The 17405-nt window shown below is 41.3% G+C and overlaps 2 protein-coding genes across 2 annotated transcripts in view; one reads left to right on the forward strand and one right to left on the reverse strand.

Moving 5' to 3' along the window:
• The window catches only part of LOC126947599 (protein FAM136A-like), a 151197-nt gene that overhangs the window by 19255 nt on the left and 114537 nt on the right, over positions 1-17405 (reverse strand). The gene's annotated exons all lie outside the window — the stretch shown is intronic.
• ABCD3 (ATP binding cassette subfamily D member 3) overlaps positions 7123-17405 on the forward strand; it is a 134202-nt gene continuing 123919 nt past the window's right edge. Inside the window, exon 1 of the mRNA XM_050778140.1 lies at positions 7123-7196. Within this exon, the coding sequence (XP_050634097.1) occupies positions 7123-7196 (74 nt within the window). The remainder of the gene's footprint in view (positions 7197-17405) is intronic.

Genomic DNA, 17405 nt, shown 5'->3' on the forward strand with positions numbered 1-17405 from the left:
TCCTTGTCTTTTGATTTCATGTGTGAATGGAAAATAAATCTGGGGACCCCAAAATCACTAAGCCAAAGGGAAAAGTCAAGATGGGAACTGCTTCACACAAATCTGCTTCTCATTCAACGATAAAAGCTACATACCTCCCTCACAGTTTGCCCCTACTAGGAAATTCCTTGTGGACCCCAAGATCTTTACTCTAAAACAGTTCTGTCAAATTTCACCCTGATGATGTAGATTGATAGTTTATCTTCACAGGTAAGGTCAAAGGACAGAACTCAAGATCATCCCTCTGCTCACCTGGGACAAATGCATGTCTGATTGCTCCCTCTTGCCCTATGCTTATTTTATCTTATGTAAAAATGCAGATTCACTGAGCTCAATGAATGCATAAGTGACTATTCCTCTACTCCCTCACATGTGAAGACCTGATCAAAGACTCACAAGAATGTAACCGTTTGTCTCTTATCTACCCACACCTTTTAAAAATGTATTCCTCTTTCTGCAATATCTGCTCTTTCTCCTTTAAATATTGAAGCCCTCAAAATCATCTTTGGAGAAAGACACAGACCTGTCTACCAGGTGTGTGTCCTTAACCTTGGCAAAATAAACTCTAAACTGATTGAGACCTGGCTGGGTGCAGTGGCTCACGCCTGTAATCCAAGCAGTTTGCGAGGCCAAGGCGGGCAGATCACCTGAGGTCAGGAGTTTGAGACCAGCCTGGCCAACATGGCGAAACCCTGTCTCTACTAAAAATACAAAAATTAGCCAGGCATGGTGGTGTGCACCTATAATCCCAGCTACTCAGGAGGCTGAGGCAGGGAGAATTGCTTGAACATGGGAGGCAGAGGTTTCAGTGAGCCGAGATCGTGCCATTGCATTCCAGCTTGGGCAACAGAGTCAGACTTCATCTCAAAAAAAAAAAAAAAAAAAAAAAATTGATTGAGACCTGTCTCAGATATTTTTTGGTTTGCACATGCCATTCAGGAGACCATATTTTTCAAAGCACTGGGCAGCTACTTTCTGCTAGGCTCAGAGGGAGACAGAGATAAAGGAGGCAGAGGTTTTGCTTTTAAGCAGTTGACAGTCCTAAAGCCTCAAAGTGCTACCATTTGAATACTAGTGGTTCTAGGCAAATTCTTAACTGCTCTTGTTGTCTTCACCCACTCCGACCTCAGCAGAAAGAATTACTGAGGAGATAAAAGAGTGAAAAGATGGATTGTGATTATATGATGTTGATGCATAATTCAGTGAAATATAAAGTAAGGAAACAGGGACTGTCTGTAGGCTGTGCTACTTAAAAATAAATGACATGTTTCCCAGTCCTTCTAGTGCACTTAAAATGTCATTTGATTATAAAGTTCAATATATAGACAGGTCTCAGGGAAAATATGTATTGAGTTTTCAAAACCCTTTTAATCCACTGTACCTGGTGGCTAATTTTGAGGAAGCAGTCTTGACAAGGTTGTTTCCTGCCAAGCAGTCTGTAGGGAGGTGGTTGGGCAGCTGCTTGCTTTCCTTTTTAAGTAGGTGTTTTGCTTGGCATGTGGTCTCTCTTTGGGAAATGGCTGGTCCTGCAGGCCCTTACATAACCTTCCTCTCAGACAAGTCCTGCCCCACCCTTCACGCCATGGCTCTTGCAGCCCATTGTCTGTTTAAATCTTTGATGTCTCTTAAGATGCAGGGCCACAGCCTCCATGAAGAGCTCCTATCTCAATTCGACCTGCTGGGATTTCCTCATCCTTACAACATACAGGTTTAGTAATCTATACCTGTCACTTAAAAAATATAGGGATGGGCCAGGCACGGTGGCTCACGCCTGTAATCCCAGCATTTTTGGAGGCCGAGGCAGGCGGATCATGAGGTCAGGAGTTCAAGACCAGCCTGGCCAACATGAAGAAACCCTGTCTCTAGTAAAAATACAAAAATTAACCGGGCGTGGTGGTAGGTGCCTGTAATCCCAACTACTTGGGAGGCTGAGGCAGGAGAATTGCTGGAACCCGGGAGTCGGAGATTCCAGTGAGCTGAGATTGCGCCATTGCACTCCAGCCTTAGCGACAGAGTGAGACTCCATCTCTCTCTCTCTCTCCATATATATATATATATATATATGTATGTATATATATGGAGAGCAGAGCATAATGGTTAAGACTTCAGGCTCTTTATGGAGGCCTCTGGATTCAAACTCACCACTTATTAGACCAGTTCTTTGGTATAGCTCAGCCTCAGTTCCTTCATCTGAAAATGATGACAGTCATCTCACAGGTTAAGTTAATTCCTTTTTTTTTTTTTTTTTTTTTTTGAGACAGAGTCTCACTCTGTTGCTCAGGCTGGAGTGCAGTGGTGCGATCTCGGCTCACTTCGACTTCCGCCTCCTGGGTTCAAGCGATTCTCCTGCCTCAGCCTCCTGAGTAGCTGGGACTACAGGCACGTGCCACCCACGCCCAGCTAATTTTTGTATTTTTAGGAGAGACGGAGTTTCACCGTGTTGGCCAGGATGGTCTTGATCTCTTGACCTCGTGATCTGCCCCCCTTGGCCTCCCAAAGTGCTGGCATCAGAGGTGTGAGGCACTGTGCCTGGCCTAAGTTAATTCTTATAAAGATGTTTAGAACAACTCAAAGGTCCATCAAAGGATAAATGATTAAAAAGTTGAATGCATATATGACATTTTGTTTACATATGTTTATATAATTTTTGACATTTTATTTATCTCCTTATCCATTGATGAATTCCTTCTTTAAAAGGAAATTCCTTCCTAAAAAAGAATGAAATTTGGATTCGTGCTACAACGTGTATGAAACTTGAAGACACTATGCTATGTGAAATAAGCCAGACACAAAAGGACAAATATTGTGTGATTCTACTTACGTGATGAGTCTGGAATAGTCAAATACATAGCAACAGAAAGCAGAATAGTGGTCAGGAGAGGTTCAGGGAAAGGGGACATTGGGAGTCATGGTTTAATGGGTACAGAGTTTCAGTGTGGGATGATCAAAAAAGTTCAGGAGATGAATAGTGGTCATGATTACAAAACGATGCGAATGTATTTAATTCTGCTGAAATGTACACTTAAACGATGATAAGTTATCTAGTATTTTTTACTACATCGAAAAATAGAGTTAAAAAAAGTGCTTCAAACAGCATCTGATACATAGTAAGTTGTCTGTATGAGTTACCTGTGGTATCTCTTGCTTACTGATGTTGCTCTTTAACACTTGCATTTTCACTCGGCATTCAGTCTGATGTCATCTCTTTAATGTCAGGGCAAGGATCTCATCATAATTTGCCTTGTCCTTCACTGACCTGACAGTGTACTTTGCATGTAGTTGGACTCTGTAAATCATTGACTGCTTAGAGCAAATTCCAAATGGCCTGTTTCATAACGATGTGACCCATGCTGTTACTCCAGTGGAGTTTATCTCGGTGTTTACTCTGTGGGAGGCTGTTAGCATGGTGCCTCTGAGCTAGGATCTGAAGTCAAGCAGACCTGAGTTTAAATTCCAGTTTTGCCGTTTACTAGCTGTGTACCTTTGGAGAAGTCACTCAGTCTATCTTAGCTTCTATTCAGTTCTGACTAGGATCAATAATACCTATTTTCACATAGTTACTGTAATGATTAAAATGAAATAATTAGACTCATCCTAGAGGCTCAATAAAGGGTAGTTAATATAACCATTTTTTATCCTAAGCAACACTACCACCTTAACTTCATCACTCAGAGAGACAGTTTCTGAAACCAGCCTTTCGCTTGTAGTGGATGCTAATCTCTGCACTACTGTGGATGTTTCTGCAACAAAGGATAATGTCTTGAGACCCTAACTACTCGGGTGGATGTGGGACTTAATGTGCTTCCTAGACCCAGCCGTGTCAGATGTACCAGGAACATTCTAAAAGCCGTCGCAGAGGGAGAGAAGAAGCTTTCTTAACTCAGAGGGAGTTTCCACTCAATGCGGACAACTACTCTTAGGTGTGAATGGCGGCTCAGAGCCTGCAGCGGGGGCAATGCTAAGTATAGTTAGAGCAAAAAGGCCGGGCCTTTCTCCAAAGTCCCTAAGAGATGGAGAGAAGAAGAATTACTGGCCTACCCAGCCCTAAAGCACACACATGAGGAGCAGATACATTGCTCAAAGGCTAAACCAGTTTTTTTAAAAAAACAATGTCTGTTGTGAATGACTTTGATAGCAGCCAGGAACAGGAAGTAGAGTGGCAGCTGCACAGATGAATCCCTGAGAACTGAGTTTTTCCTGTAGCAGGAACCAGATCTGGGCAGATTAAATCTTGCTCTCTCTGAAACATCTCAGGCAGACTTGTTCCAGAGTGAAGAATGGCGCATTCACTTAGCCGACGGAAGGGGCAAGTGGCCATCCCGAGAGGTGAGTGTTGGGGAACAAATGAGATTCTCTTGGAACTGGCATTCCAGGAAGTCTAGAAAGTGTCCTCAGCAAATAAAACACACTTGTGGCCTGGAAGGAGACCTTTGATTTCACAGCATGTGAGGCAACTCCAGAATACAAAGCAAAGAGAGAGAGAGAGCAAGGTGAGAAAAAAAAGAGGAAGAGCAAACGTGTCAAGAGAACATAATTGCTGTGGAGCAGTTAAGAAGAAAGAGGCCAGAGGACTGTACCCATGCTGTTGCACAAAGCACTTACCACCTGACCAGGAGCCACTGACACCCACTCCCTGCCACCTGTTGCCATTTCTCTGGCTGTCATGCACCTGGTGGTACAGAAGTACTCTGCATGTGTCAGCCATGGCCTCAAACACAGATGAGTTCCATTTTCCTGTCCACGGAAAATATGTGTAGCTAATCTTCCAAAGAACTTTACGTTTAAAAGCTCCTATGTCTAACTTATGAATCTGAGCTTAATCATTACCCATAGTTTGGGAACTGTCACCCTAACCCAACTTTAGATGTTTATCTGTGTCACTAAGGACTGCCTTCAATTCTTATACATGGTGGGGAAATGCATATAGATATATGTCTATATATAGCAGGTTACCAAGTAGAATGTTCAGTGTGTAATCTTAACCATGAAAAAAATGCTCAAGAAAAAAAGACTAGAAAGTTAGTTTATAGAGGTTATATTCACTTCCTTCTTCATACCTGATACATACTATAGTTTCCAAATTTTTGGAAGTGAACAGATTACTTTTAGAATCTATTTCTCTCTTTCTTTCTTTCTTTCTTTCTCTCTCTCTTTTCTTTCTTTCTTTCTTTCTTTCTTTCTTTCTTTCTTTCTTTCTTTCTTTCTTTCTTCCTTCCTTCCTTCCTTCCTTCCTTCCTTCCTTCCTTCCTTCCTTCCTTCCTTCCTTCCTTCTTTCTTTCTTTCTTCTTTCTTTCTTTCTTTCTTTCTTTCTTTCTTTCTTTCTTTCTTTCTTTCTTTCTTTCTTCTCTCTCTCTCTAAATATGTTTTATATGTAAGTTTTAAAGAAAAAAAGAAATTCCACAGAGCTGCAAAAGCCACATTTCCCTTCAAAGCAAGATGAAGAACTGAGAACTCCTCTCTCTGGGCCATGGGTGGGTAGAAGGGTGGTGGGCTTGGCAATGACCATCTATTTCTTAAACTATCATGGCCCTCCAAGGCCATGATGAGCAACAGACTCCTTGGAAGAAAGGTGTGATATCAATTCAGGGCTTCCTAAATTATATTTTAATTTCATAATAGAAATAATACACATTCCTACACTTTTCAAAGCAAGTGTCAAATTACTAAGATAACTTGGGTTTTAATCTCTTCCATTACACATTATTAGTACCGCTAGACTATCAATTTAATTTGGCATATATTTACTTCTTATTATTTACAAGGCAGTTTGCAGAAATGCAAAGCTGAACTTTAATCCAGTGGAAGGGAAAATACAAGTACATAGGCCGGGCGTGGTGGCTCAAGCCTGTAATCCCAGCACTTTGGGAGGCCGAGATGGGTGGATCACGAGGTCAGGAGATCGAGACCATCCTGACTAACACGGTGAAACCCCATCTCTACTAAAAAAATACAAAAAACTAGCCGGGCGAGGTGGCGGGCACCTGTAGTCCCAGCTACTCGGGAAGCTGAGGCAGGAGAAGGGTGTAAACCCGGGAGGCGGACCTTGCAGTGAGCTGAGATCGCGCCACCACACTCCGGCCTGGGCGACAGAGCGAGACTTCGTCTCAAAAAAAAAAAAAAAAAAAAAAATACAGGTACATACATAACAATATCACAAGTCAATATATACAATAAATTTGGCAAAAGGCAGTCAAAATGCTATAGGATTAGTGTAATAACTTTTTATACTTTCTGAATCCTTTGCAGTCAATATGAGAATTATAAATATAACAATTTGAACTTTCTAAGCAGTCAATCGAGTATTTGACGACTAAAAAGCTCCCTGGTCAGAAGGCTGAGGCAGGAAGATTGCTTGAACTGAAGAGGCGGAGGTTGCAGTGAGCTTAGATTGAGCTACTGCACTCCAGCCTGGGTGACAGAGTAAGACTCCATCTCAAAAGAAAATAATGATAAAATAAAATAAAAATTTACTGGTTCTATTAAGATTTTCAATGAGTAGCATTTCTTTTATTCTATTTAATTTTTAGAATTGTATCTATGAGAGACTATGATGATTATTTTGAGCTGCTATAAGAAGTTTAACTGCTCCTTGATTTGTTAACATTTTCTTTTCAGTAGATGTGCTCACAGAAATTATTTAGCTTTGGTTCTGTATTTTGGAACATCTTTTCTATGTGAAGCTTTTCCTGCTAAATATGCTTGAACCTTTATTTCACAATTTATGGAAAGTCGGACACCTTCCCTAGCGTTATTGCCAAGTGCCTGGGTGTGTGTTCTGACTCTGCCATTTGCCACTCTGACACCTCGAGTGGGCCACTTCACTTTTCTGAGCCTGTATTTAACAACAGGACTTGAGTAGTTTGAAATAGTCCATACCATCATTACTTACTGTTGGTTTGGTGGAAACTAGAAGCAGTGATGGTGCCTTAACTGTGGCAATTTTTTTGTTGTTGTTGTTTGTTGTTTGATTGTTTGTTTTTTATTTTCCCAACACTTTATTCTTTTTTTAAAAAAATTTATTTATTATTATTATTATACTTTAAGTTCTAGGGTACATGTGCATAACATGCAGGTTTGTTACATATGTATACTTGTGCCATGTTGGTGTGCTGCACCCATCAACTCGTCAGCACCCATCAACTCGTCATTTACATCAGGTATAACTCCCAATGCAATCCCTCCCCCCTCCCCCCTCCCCATGATAGGCCCCGGTGTGTGATGTTCCCCTTCCCGAGTCCAAGTGATCTCATTGTTCAGTTCCCACCTATGAGTGAGAACATGCGGTGTTTGGTTTTCTGTTCTTGTGATAGTTTGCTAAGAATGATGGTTTCCAGCTGCATCCATGTCCCTACAAAGGACACAAACTCATCCTTTTTTATGGCTGCATAGTATTCCATGGTGTATATGTGCCACATTTTCTTAATCCAGTCTGTCACTGATGGACATTTGGGTTGATTCCAAGTCTTTGCTATTGTGAATAGTGCCGCAAAAAACATACGTGTGCATGTGTCTTTATAGCAGCATGATTTATAATCCTTTGGGTATATACCTAGTAATGGGTTTAGACCTAATACCATAAAAACCCTAGAAGAAAACCTAGGTAGTACCATTCAGGACATAGGCATGGGCAAAGACTTCATGTCTAAAACACCAAAAGCAACGGCAACAAAAGCCAAAATTGACAAATGGGATCTCATTAAACTAAAGAGCTTCTGCACAGCAAAAGAAACTACCATAAGAGTGAACAGGCAACCTACAGAATGGGAGAAAATTTTTGCAATCTATTCATCAGACAAAGGGCTAATATCCAGAACCTACAAAGAACTCAAACAAATTTACAAGAAAAAAACAAACAACCCCATCAAAAAGTGGGCAAAGGATATGAACAGACATTTCTCAAAAGAAGACATTCATACAGCCAATAGACACATGAAAAAATGCTCATCATCACTGGTCATCAGATAAATGCAAATCAAAACCACAATGAGATACCATCTCACACCAGTTAGAATGGCAATCATTAAAAAGTCAGGAAACAACAGGTGCTAGAGAGGATGTGGAGAAATAGGAACACTTTTACACTGTTGGTGGGATTGTAAACTAGTTCAACCATTATGGAAAACAGTATGGCGATTCCTCAAGGATCTAGAACTAGATGTACCATGTGGCATTTTTTTAAAAGACACTAACAGGTAACCATTTCTATTTCTATAAGCTCTTGGAGCTCCCTGCTGCATCCCACATGGCACCAGGCTACTAACAACCTTGCTCTCTCCTCTCTCCATATTTCTCCCATTTTCCTCCTCATCCTTACCCCTTCCCTTCTTGATGGTCTGAAGAACTCCAAACTCTTCTATTATGAAGAACAATTCCATTTCTTGAACTGTTTCACAAACTCACTTTTGGGTTTACCTTAGTAAAACCAAACCCATTGTGGTACTTAACAGAAGAAAAAAATTCAAATATAGGATCAGGCATTCATAAAACATAGTTGTGTGAGGAAAATAGCAACTTTTATTCTGCATGGGTGAAAGATGTTAAGTAAACATTGTCAATGTTACGCAATCTTCCGCTCTGAGTTTGACAAGGGTCTCTGAAGTTTTCTGATATTTGAATAACAGCAGCAGCATTATAATGTGATGGTGAATGATGGCCTCCCAGACTTTTATTCCTCCTGGGCAAATAATTTTTAAAGAATCTGATTCTTTGTACTAAATCTCTTCCTGCTTGAAATACCCAAGATGCTTTCTATTGTCCTGCCCTGAGCACTTACGATAAAAATGAGGGAGTGAAGGCTCAGGTAGGTTAAGTCAGTTGCTCAAGGGTCACATAATTTAGAAGGGGTAGGTCTGTTTGATATCAAAGCCCACACTGCTTTTCAACTCTGTATGTTTCTTATTTATGTTTTTCAGACATGGCTATACTTTTCAAGTAAAATTTACTTATAGTTACCAAGTACAAGTAAAATTATTTCATGGAAGCAAGGGACAGGCACGAAATTTATTTACAAATAAAACATAATTCCCATGAAGGAATTCTTACCTATGAACACCTTTGAATTACAAGTGAAAGAAATTCAGTTAAACTAACGTCTACAAGAAGAGAAACTTATTGCCACCTACACACAGATATATTGCTGTATGACCGTAAAGGGTATATGTAGCTAGATAATGAATGATTGATGCAGGCCATTCTGGATTATCACTTTGTACCTTCCCTCCAATTTTTTCTGATGTCAGCTCTATTCTCTCAGACTAATTTCTTCAAGTTGTGGACAATATGCTACAAGTGGCTAAAAACCTACATGCTTACAATTCTGTAACTAGAAAGGAAGGCTATTTTTCCCAGTAGCTCCAAATAGAGAAAATCTGGAGAAGCCCCCTACTTGCCCCATCTTGTGTCCCATATTCATCCCTTGACCAACTACTGTGGCCAAGGAGATAAAGGTGTCTAAGAATATAGCAGTTCCCATTCAGATCACATGGCCATAGAAGATAGAATTCCCCCGAACAAGTGGAGTGACACAGACAATGACAATGAAGAATCATCTTAGCCTGAGTCTTCCAAAAGCCAGTCTTGCATTCAGGTAGTTTATTTAAGAAGTATTCTAAGAAGGAGGAGTGAAAGTCTGGAGGAGTAAAATATGGAAGGGAAAACAAAAAACAATTTCATGATGCATTATTGATTTGGCAGCCTTTATGGACAACTGTTGCTCAATCCTGCCAAGACCTTCTGAGGATCTAGCTTATGAGATGCATCTTAAAATTGCCCATCTGAGTGAAGAGAGAGAAAAGCATTTCTCCACTGGCTTCCAATCATATTGGGCAGGCTTTACACCATTAGTGTAACTACCTTGCATTTCCATTTGGCTCGTGGTGGCAAGTGACTTCCTACCGGTATCACACACTTCATTATTAAAGAATCTCCAGGGCAGGAAGCAACAGTTATAGAACGTGGTAGGCTGAGGTAAAATACTATCAGATTATTTCTGTGCAAAACTATTTGAAGCCTGTCCAAAACTGGTTACTGCAGTGATGCCTAAGAGGCTGGAGAGGATATAAAGTCATGCATTGTTGGGAACAGGCCCCCACATCTGGCCATAAACTGGCACCCAAACTAGCCATAAACAAAATCTCTGCAGCTCTGTGACATGTTCATGATGGCCATGATGCCCACGCTGAAGGTTGTGGGTGTACCGGAGTGAGGGTAAGGAACACCTGGCCCCCCCGGGGCAGAAAACCACTTAAAGGTGTTCCTGAACCACAAACAATAGCATGAGTGATCGGTGCCTTAAGGATATGTTCCTGCTGCAGATAACTAGCCAGACCCATCCCTTTGTTTCAGCCCATCCCTTTGTTTCCCATAAAGAATACTTTTAGTTACTCTGTAATCTATAGAAACAATGTTTATCACTGGCTTGCTGTCAGTAAATATGTGGGTAAATCTCTGTTCGGGTCTCTCAGCTCTGAAGGCTGTGAGTCCCCTGATTTGCCACTCCACACACTATATTTCTGTGAGTGTCTTTAATTCTTGTAGCACCGCTGGGTTATGGTCTCTGTGACTGAGCTGGTCTCAGCAATGCATAAAAGGTGTTCTAATAAATTCCACTCCCTTCACTGCTAAAGTCCTTATGGCTGCAGCTAGTCTGGAGGCCATCACTGATATCATCTTCCTCCTAGACCAGCCATTTTAGATTTCATGCATATGTCTTTCTAAAGCCTCTAGAATATTTGCTACTTCCTGTGCATCAGGTCCAATTAGCATGATATTATTAATATGATAGATCACAGTTATAGTCTGTAGAATGTCAAGATAGCCAAGATCTCTGCAGACTATATTGTGACAGAGAACAAGAGTGTTAATGAAAACCTGGGGTAAAATGGCGAATACGTACTGCCATTCTTTCTATGTATAAATGAACTCCTTTGGTCCTTACTGATGGAAATTAAGAAAGAACAAACTCACCAGATCAATAGCCGCATACCAAGTGCCAAAAGCAGTCTTGTTCTCTTCTAGAAGACACCATATCTGATGTGGCAGACCTGATTTAAGCCACCACTTGGTTAAATTCACCCTCATTACCATGGTCCATAGAGTTCCTGTAGGGGTCACATGGGTAATTGGTTGAGAATATAATGTATATCAATGCTCCTGCACTTTTTTATATTTATTTATTTATTTATTTATTTATTTATTTTGTGAGACAGACTCTCGCTCTGTCACTCAGGCTGGAGTACGGTGGCATGAGCTGGGCTCACTGCAACCTCCACCCCTGGGTTCAAGCAATTCTCCTGCCTTGGCCTCTTGAGTATCTGGGATTATAGGCGCACGCTGCCACGTCCAGCTAATTTTTGTACTTTTAGTAGAGACAGGGTTTCACCATGTTGGACAGGCTGGTCTTGAACTCCTGGCCTCAGGTGATCCACTCGGCCTGGCATCGCAAAGTGCTGGGATTACAGGCATGAGCCATGGTACCCAGTCCACTCCTGCACTTTTGAAGTGTTGAATGGTGTTGCTAATCTCTGCAAGTCCTCCCATATGTATGATAACTCAGACATATTAACTTGGCTCAGGAGAAAGACAGTTGCAAGTGTCTTACCATGATGGCTCTTACTCTGTAGGTTGGAGAAAAATATGAAGGTTCTGCCAGTTAGTAACTATCCATACCCCAACAGCATATTCAGAAACCAGAGAAATAGCCAAGGGTTAGATCTAACAGATCCACTAAACCCATTATGAGAAATACTTTAGCTAAAGCTGCATTTATCACTTGGCTTCTCTATGCCCCCATTCTAACTGGAGGATAATAAAGATATTTCAGGTCCTTTGATTCAGAATCAACACAGAGCCATGTTCCTCATATACAACAGTTCTTGGAAAGTCTGAGGATTTTCTTTTTGCAGGTTCACAGTGATGCTGATAAATAGTCTTAGATCCTTTCGGGGAATGTTTATCATATATCCTTGCAGTAGTATTGCAAAATCCTTCCTAAGGGGACCCATCTCTTGTTCAATGAGTGGGCTCCAGGTCTGTGAAATAACTTATCTGGAAACTGGGTGAGGAACTCTGCTTTTCTGAAGTGAAAACTGGTAAACGTTTCTGTTCACCAGCTCTTGATGTATTCCTTCTATTATAGTAGGTTGGTGCAAAAGTGATTGCTGTTTTTTGGCCATTATTTTTAATGCAATCACTTTTGCACCAACTTAGTAAAAGTAAGTAACACTTTGGTTGACTCTCTGTCGCCCTCGTCAGAATGCTCTGACTTGTCAAGCATTGCTGCAGATTCTTCAGGGTCAAGGCATACTGAATCCTACCCTAGCCTTGTAGTAGCTGTCATAACAGCTAAGTCCACATCACTCTAACAGGGCTGTCGTTTGGCCTCTTCCATTCCAGGTCCTGTCATCCCTTTGATACTAGGAATCTCAATTCCACAGCAATATCTTCTCCTGTCAACCCCAGCCTATGTAAGACAGTTATCATAAAACTTCTCAAATAATAAGTGTTCCTTAGCACTGCACTCCTCATTGCTTTCATGAAAGAGGTGTCCTCTGGGTCCCCCTAGGAAACATTGTCAAGTACCAGTTTCTCTGATCACACATAATACATTCACTCTAATATTTTTACCTCCTTGAATCTTTGGACCCTTTCCTCAAAAAAAGTTACAAATTTACGTCCTGTGCAAACATCTGATTGGTTGCAGAAAGAGACCAATCAGAGGTTGAAGTGAAGTTACAAAGTTATAGTGCTATGCAAATGAAGACTTGGCTCACAACCAGCCTGATTGGTTGTGGGAGGGGACCAATCAGAAGTACTTTCAATTTTTCATCTGCCACACAGAAAACGGTGGGGGAAGGAGGGGTTGCAAAGTGGCCTTTGGTCCTTTTGTTACTTGAGCATGGGAAGTTGGGGTTTTTTCTTTAGATTTAGTTCTAGGAAGTCAGTGTGACTTGGCCTTAGGTTCTTTGCCTTCAGACCCTATTCTCCTGCCTCAGTGGTAATTAGTGCTATTTAACAACATTTCTGTTTCTCCTCTGAAGCATATAATAGAATTCTTGTTCTCCCTCTTAAACTCAACATGGCTTTAACCAATAGGATGCATGTGGAAATGACATGTTTTCGTTCCCATGGAAGCCTTTAAAAGCCAAGGCACTATCCGCCATGGATTTCCCTTCTGCCACAGTGACCTGAAAAGCTGTAGATGAAGCTCCATCAGCCTGAGTCCTTGTGTGAGGATCATGCAGAATGGTGCCCACAGTAGGTCAACAAAAAACATATGACAAGAGCAAGAAATTATGTGTGTTGTGTTAGATCGGTGAGATTTTGAAGTTGTTTATTACTGCAGCACAGCCCTAGTCTATCCTGTTAGACATTTTGCTTTACTTTTTGAAGCATTCTATCCATCTTACCTTAAAATGAGTGCTTGTGATAAGGGGAATCTGATGTTGACATCTGCCATCCCATTGGTCACCGGAGGGCATGTCATTGTACTTTCCCTCTGTTCCTGTTCCATAAATACATCTTTCCCAGTGATGAGAGTTCAATGGAAGAGGGTAGTTCTCTCAGAAGAGGACCATTTTTTAAATCAAAGTGATGAAAACAACTGTGCCTTCTCCTAAAATCTGAAAACAGAGAAAATATGGGTCTTTATAGAGAGATTTGTGACCTTTTTTTTAAAGAAAAGAGTCTGTCTAGAAAAGTCTTATTGTAGGCTGGGCATGGTGGCTCATGCCTGTAATCCCAACACTTTGGGAGGCTGAGATGGGCAGATCATGAGGTCAAGAGATGGAGACTATCCTGGTTAACATGGTAAAACCCCATCTCTACTCAAAATATAAAACTTAGCTGGTTGTGGTGGTGCGCATCTGTAATCCCAGCTACTTGGGAGGCTGAGGCAGGAGAATCATTTGAACCCGGGAGGCAGAGATTGCAGTGACTCAAGATCACACCACTGTACTCCAGCCTGGTGACAAAGCGAGACTCCATCTAAAACAAAACAAAACAAAACAAAACAAAAACAAAAACAAAAACAAAAAACAAAAGAAAGAAAGAAAAGTCTTATTGTAGATGGTTGTAAGTCCTCGACTAAAGAACTCAAAGAATAGCATGCTTAGCACAATCTCTGACACATAATATATATTCAATACATACTTATTCAGAAAGAGAAAGAGTAAAGTGGAAGAGAAAGAGGAGGAGAAAGGGGGAAAGACAGAGAGAGGGAGAAGGAGGAAGATCCAAAAGAGATTGAAAGAAGACTGTGGGCTGGGCATGGTAGCTCACCCCTGTAATCCCAGCACTTTGGGAGGCTGAGGCAAGTGAATCACCTGAAGTCAGAAGTTCAAGACCAGCCTGGTCAACATGGTGAAACCCTGTCTCTACTAAAAATACAAAAATTAGCTAGGTGTGGTGGTGCATGCCTGTAATCTCAGCTACCTGGGAGGCTGAGGCAGAAGACTCACTTGAACCTGAGAATCACTTGAACCTGCTGAGAGGTGGAGGTTGCAGTGAGCTGAGATCACGCCACTGCACTCCAGCCCGGGCAACAGAGTGAGACTCCATCTCAAAAAAAGAAAGAGCAGAGAAGAAAGAAAGAAGATTGCAATTGAAGACACACACACACAAAGTCAAATTCAGTTGAATATATATATTCAGTAAAAATAGTTTAAGTTTCAGAAAGAAGGGTATATCCAGGTTGGCATTATTTTAATCAACCAGGAGACCTATTATAGCATTTATATCTGACAGAGATCTTTCCAATACAATTGATCCTATAAAGTTATAAGGCCAATGTGGCAGGGCAATTAGCCCTGCAGCCTGAACCTGATGCAGAGCCTTTTCTTGCTCTGGACACCACTCAAAACTGAATGACTTGTGTGTCACTTGCTTACAGGGTCAGAGAAGGATGCTCAAATATGGTGTAGGTGGCCTCTGAAATGCAAAGAGTTTTCTTTGTGGTGGAAGATGCCAGGTATAACAACTTGTTTTTAACTTTTGGAGCAGTTATTTTAATATGCCTCTACCACTGGACCCACAGAAACTTCACTGGTGTTTCAGACCTTTAAACTCTGTCAGAATTTTTCATCTATTCTTTAGCATACATGTAATTGACAAAGGCAACTTAGAGTGCTTGTTTCTTACTGCTCACCAGGCACCATTAGCGTAATGTCACCAACGTAATGGACCGGTATGATAATCTGTGAGACAGTAATATTATCATCCTCTGGATTCTATTATGACAGAATAGATAGTTGACATAGCCTTGAAATAAAACAATGATGGTGTGCCTTGTAAAAGTAAACTGTTTCTGATTACCTTTGCTAATAGAAATGGAGAAAAAGCATTTTCCATGTCAGTATCTGCACACCAGGTGCCAGACTGCAAATGACATCATCACCTACTTAAGCTTGAAAAAATCCACATTCATATTCCAAGGCCAGTTTGGCTTTTGCCACCAGCCCAATGGACAAGTTAAATGGGAAAATGTAGCCATTGGCAGATTTTTATTAAGGGGGAGTCTGGTTCCCTCAGAGAGCAGAGAAGAAAATGCTTGTGCTGACAAGGAATGTTCAGGGGACATGAGGATTCAAAGTTCTCAGCCCCACCTCTTTTGCTCAAATGTCTCCACCACGTGTCTTAGGTTCCTACTCCTTTCCTATCGATGTTGTAACTTACTACAAGAGACCTAAACTGTTGTGCGTTTTATCGACACTGCATTCCAGCCAAAATAGTTCCATTCGGAGAGTGTTAGACTGAAGATCAAAAGGACCCTTCAACTCTGCAGTGTTTCCAATCAGGCTCTGTGTTTAATTTTCAAGCATGTCTGTCTTGTATCTATAGGACCTAAGAGACTCTTTTAAAAATGCGATAGACACTTTCTGATTTCCCACCAATGCCTTGTGTCTGTATGCTCTCCAGTGTGATGAGACATCCCAGGCCATGCAATCTTTGTGCTTACTATTACCTTAGCCACTAAATGCCTTGGGTATCCCCCTGAACCTTGCTTTTCTTCGGCATTCCATTCCATAGTCTGGTTAATGTTTGTCTCAATATTCCCCCTAGCAAGAGGGTTATCCATATGTTCTGTTTCCTAGAGCCATCCTACTCCCTTTTTAATTGCTTTATCAGTCAAGAGCCTGGCAGGAAAGAGAACCATGAAAGGAGGCAATTAATGAAAGTGCTGTTCACAGACATGTGACAAGATATAGCAAAACTAGAAGAGATGGTGGAATTCCACGGGGCTAGCAACAGCAGGAGGCCATTACCATTTCTAAACTGGAAAAGCCAGGAGAGGGAGAGATTACTGAGACCAGTGAGAGCTGTAGTAGTGGAAGAGGACTTCCCAGCAGGAACCGTGGCCTTTGGCATAGGAATGCATAAATTATCACCAGTCGAGGAGACAATCAGGGGAATAAGTCCATCAGCTTGTTTCTGTCCTCCAATTTTCCAGTCTCTTACCAGTGCTTCCCATTGGCCGAACCCAACTGCAGACTTGGTTAATGCTATTGATAAAGGTCAGGATCTTGGGACACAGTGCAGAGGGCCAAAGAGATGGCAAATGGATCTGAAAGAGCAAATAAAAATAGTTGGTGCAAAAGTAATTGCTGTTTTTGCCATTAAAATTAATTCTGCAGGTGTAAGTGGTTACCTGTAGTGATTCCATTTCCATTTCCTCTATGAGACTACAGTGTGAGTGTGTGTGTGTGTGCGCGTGTGTGTGTGAGAGAGAGACAAAGAGACACACAGACAGAGAGACAGAAAGAGAGAGAGAGACACACACACAGACAGAGAGACAGAGAGACAGACAGAGAGAAACACTTTCATGTTTTTGTCTCCATGGCTCTTTCTTTGTTTCCTCCAATCTTTAAACCTGGAAACCAGTCCTAGCAGCATTGAAAATGGATCTCAGGTTTTTGAAGCAAATGCTAAACTCTCTCACATTATTTCTGTCTATCCTTTCCTTCTTGGTTGTTGTGTCTGCTCAACTTTAGACTCTGTACTGTGGTTAAGAACTCAAGCAATAGATTCCAATAGAACCCTAGATTCCAATCCTGTTTCCTCAATTACTAGCTGTGTGAGCTTGGGCAAGTTCCTTAATGTCTCTTAGCTTCAGTTTCCCCAGTTATTAAAGGGGATAAGAATAGTGTCTATCTCATAGGGCTATTGTGAGAACAAAGTGAGATACATCACTATAAACAGAAGCTGGGATTATCATTCATTTTTCCCCTTTTGCCTCTTGGACCTGACAACAAAACCTCACTTACTGAACTTTAGCATTCATCATTCACTAGGACTCAGACTACCGTTACTCTCAGGAGCTTCCAGCAAACACTTCATCCAACCTTATTTTCTAGGACCCCCTGCAGGGGTCA

The sequence above is a fragment of the Macaca thibetana genome, chromosome 1 (genome assembly GCF_024542745.1).
Source record: "Macaca thibetana thibetana isolate TM-01 chromosome 1, ASM2454274v1, whole genome shotgun sequence".
NCBI classification, from domain to species: Eukaryota; Metazoa; Chordata; class Mammalia; order Primates; family Cercopithecidae; genus Macaca; species Macaca thibetana.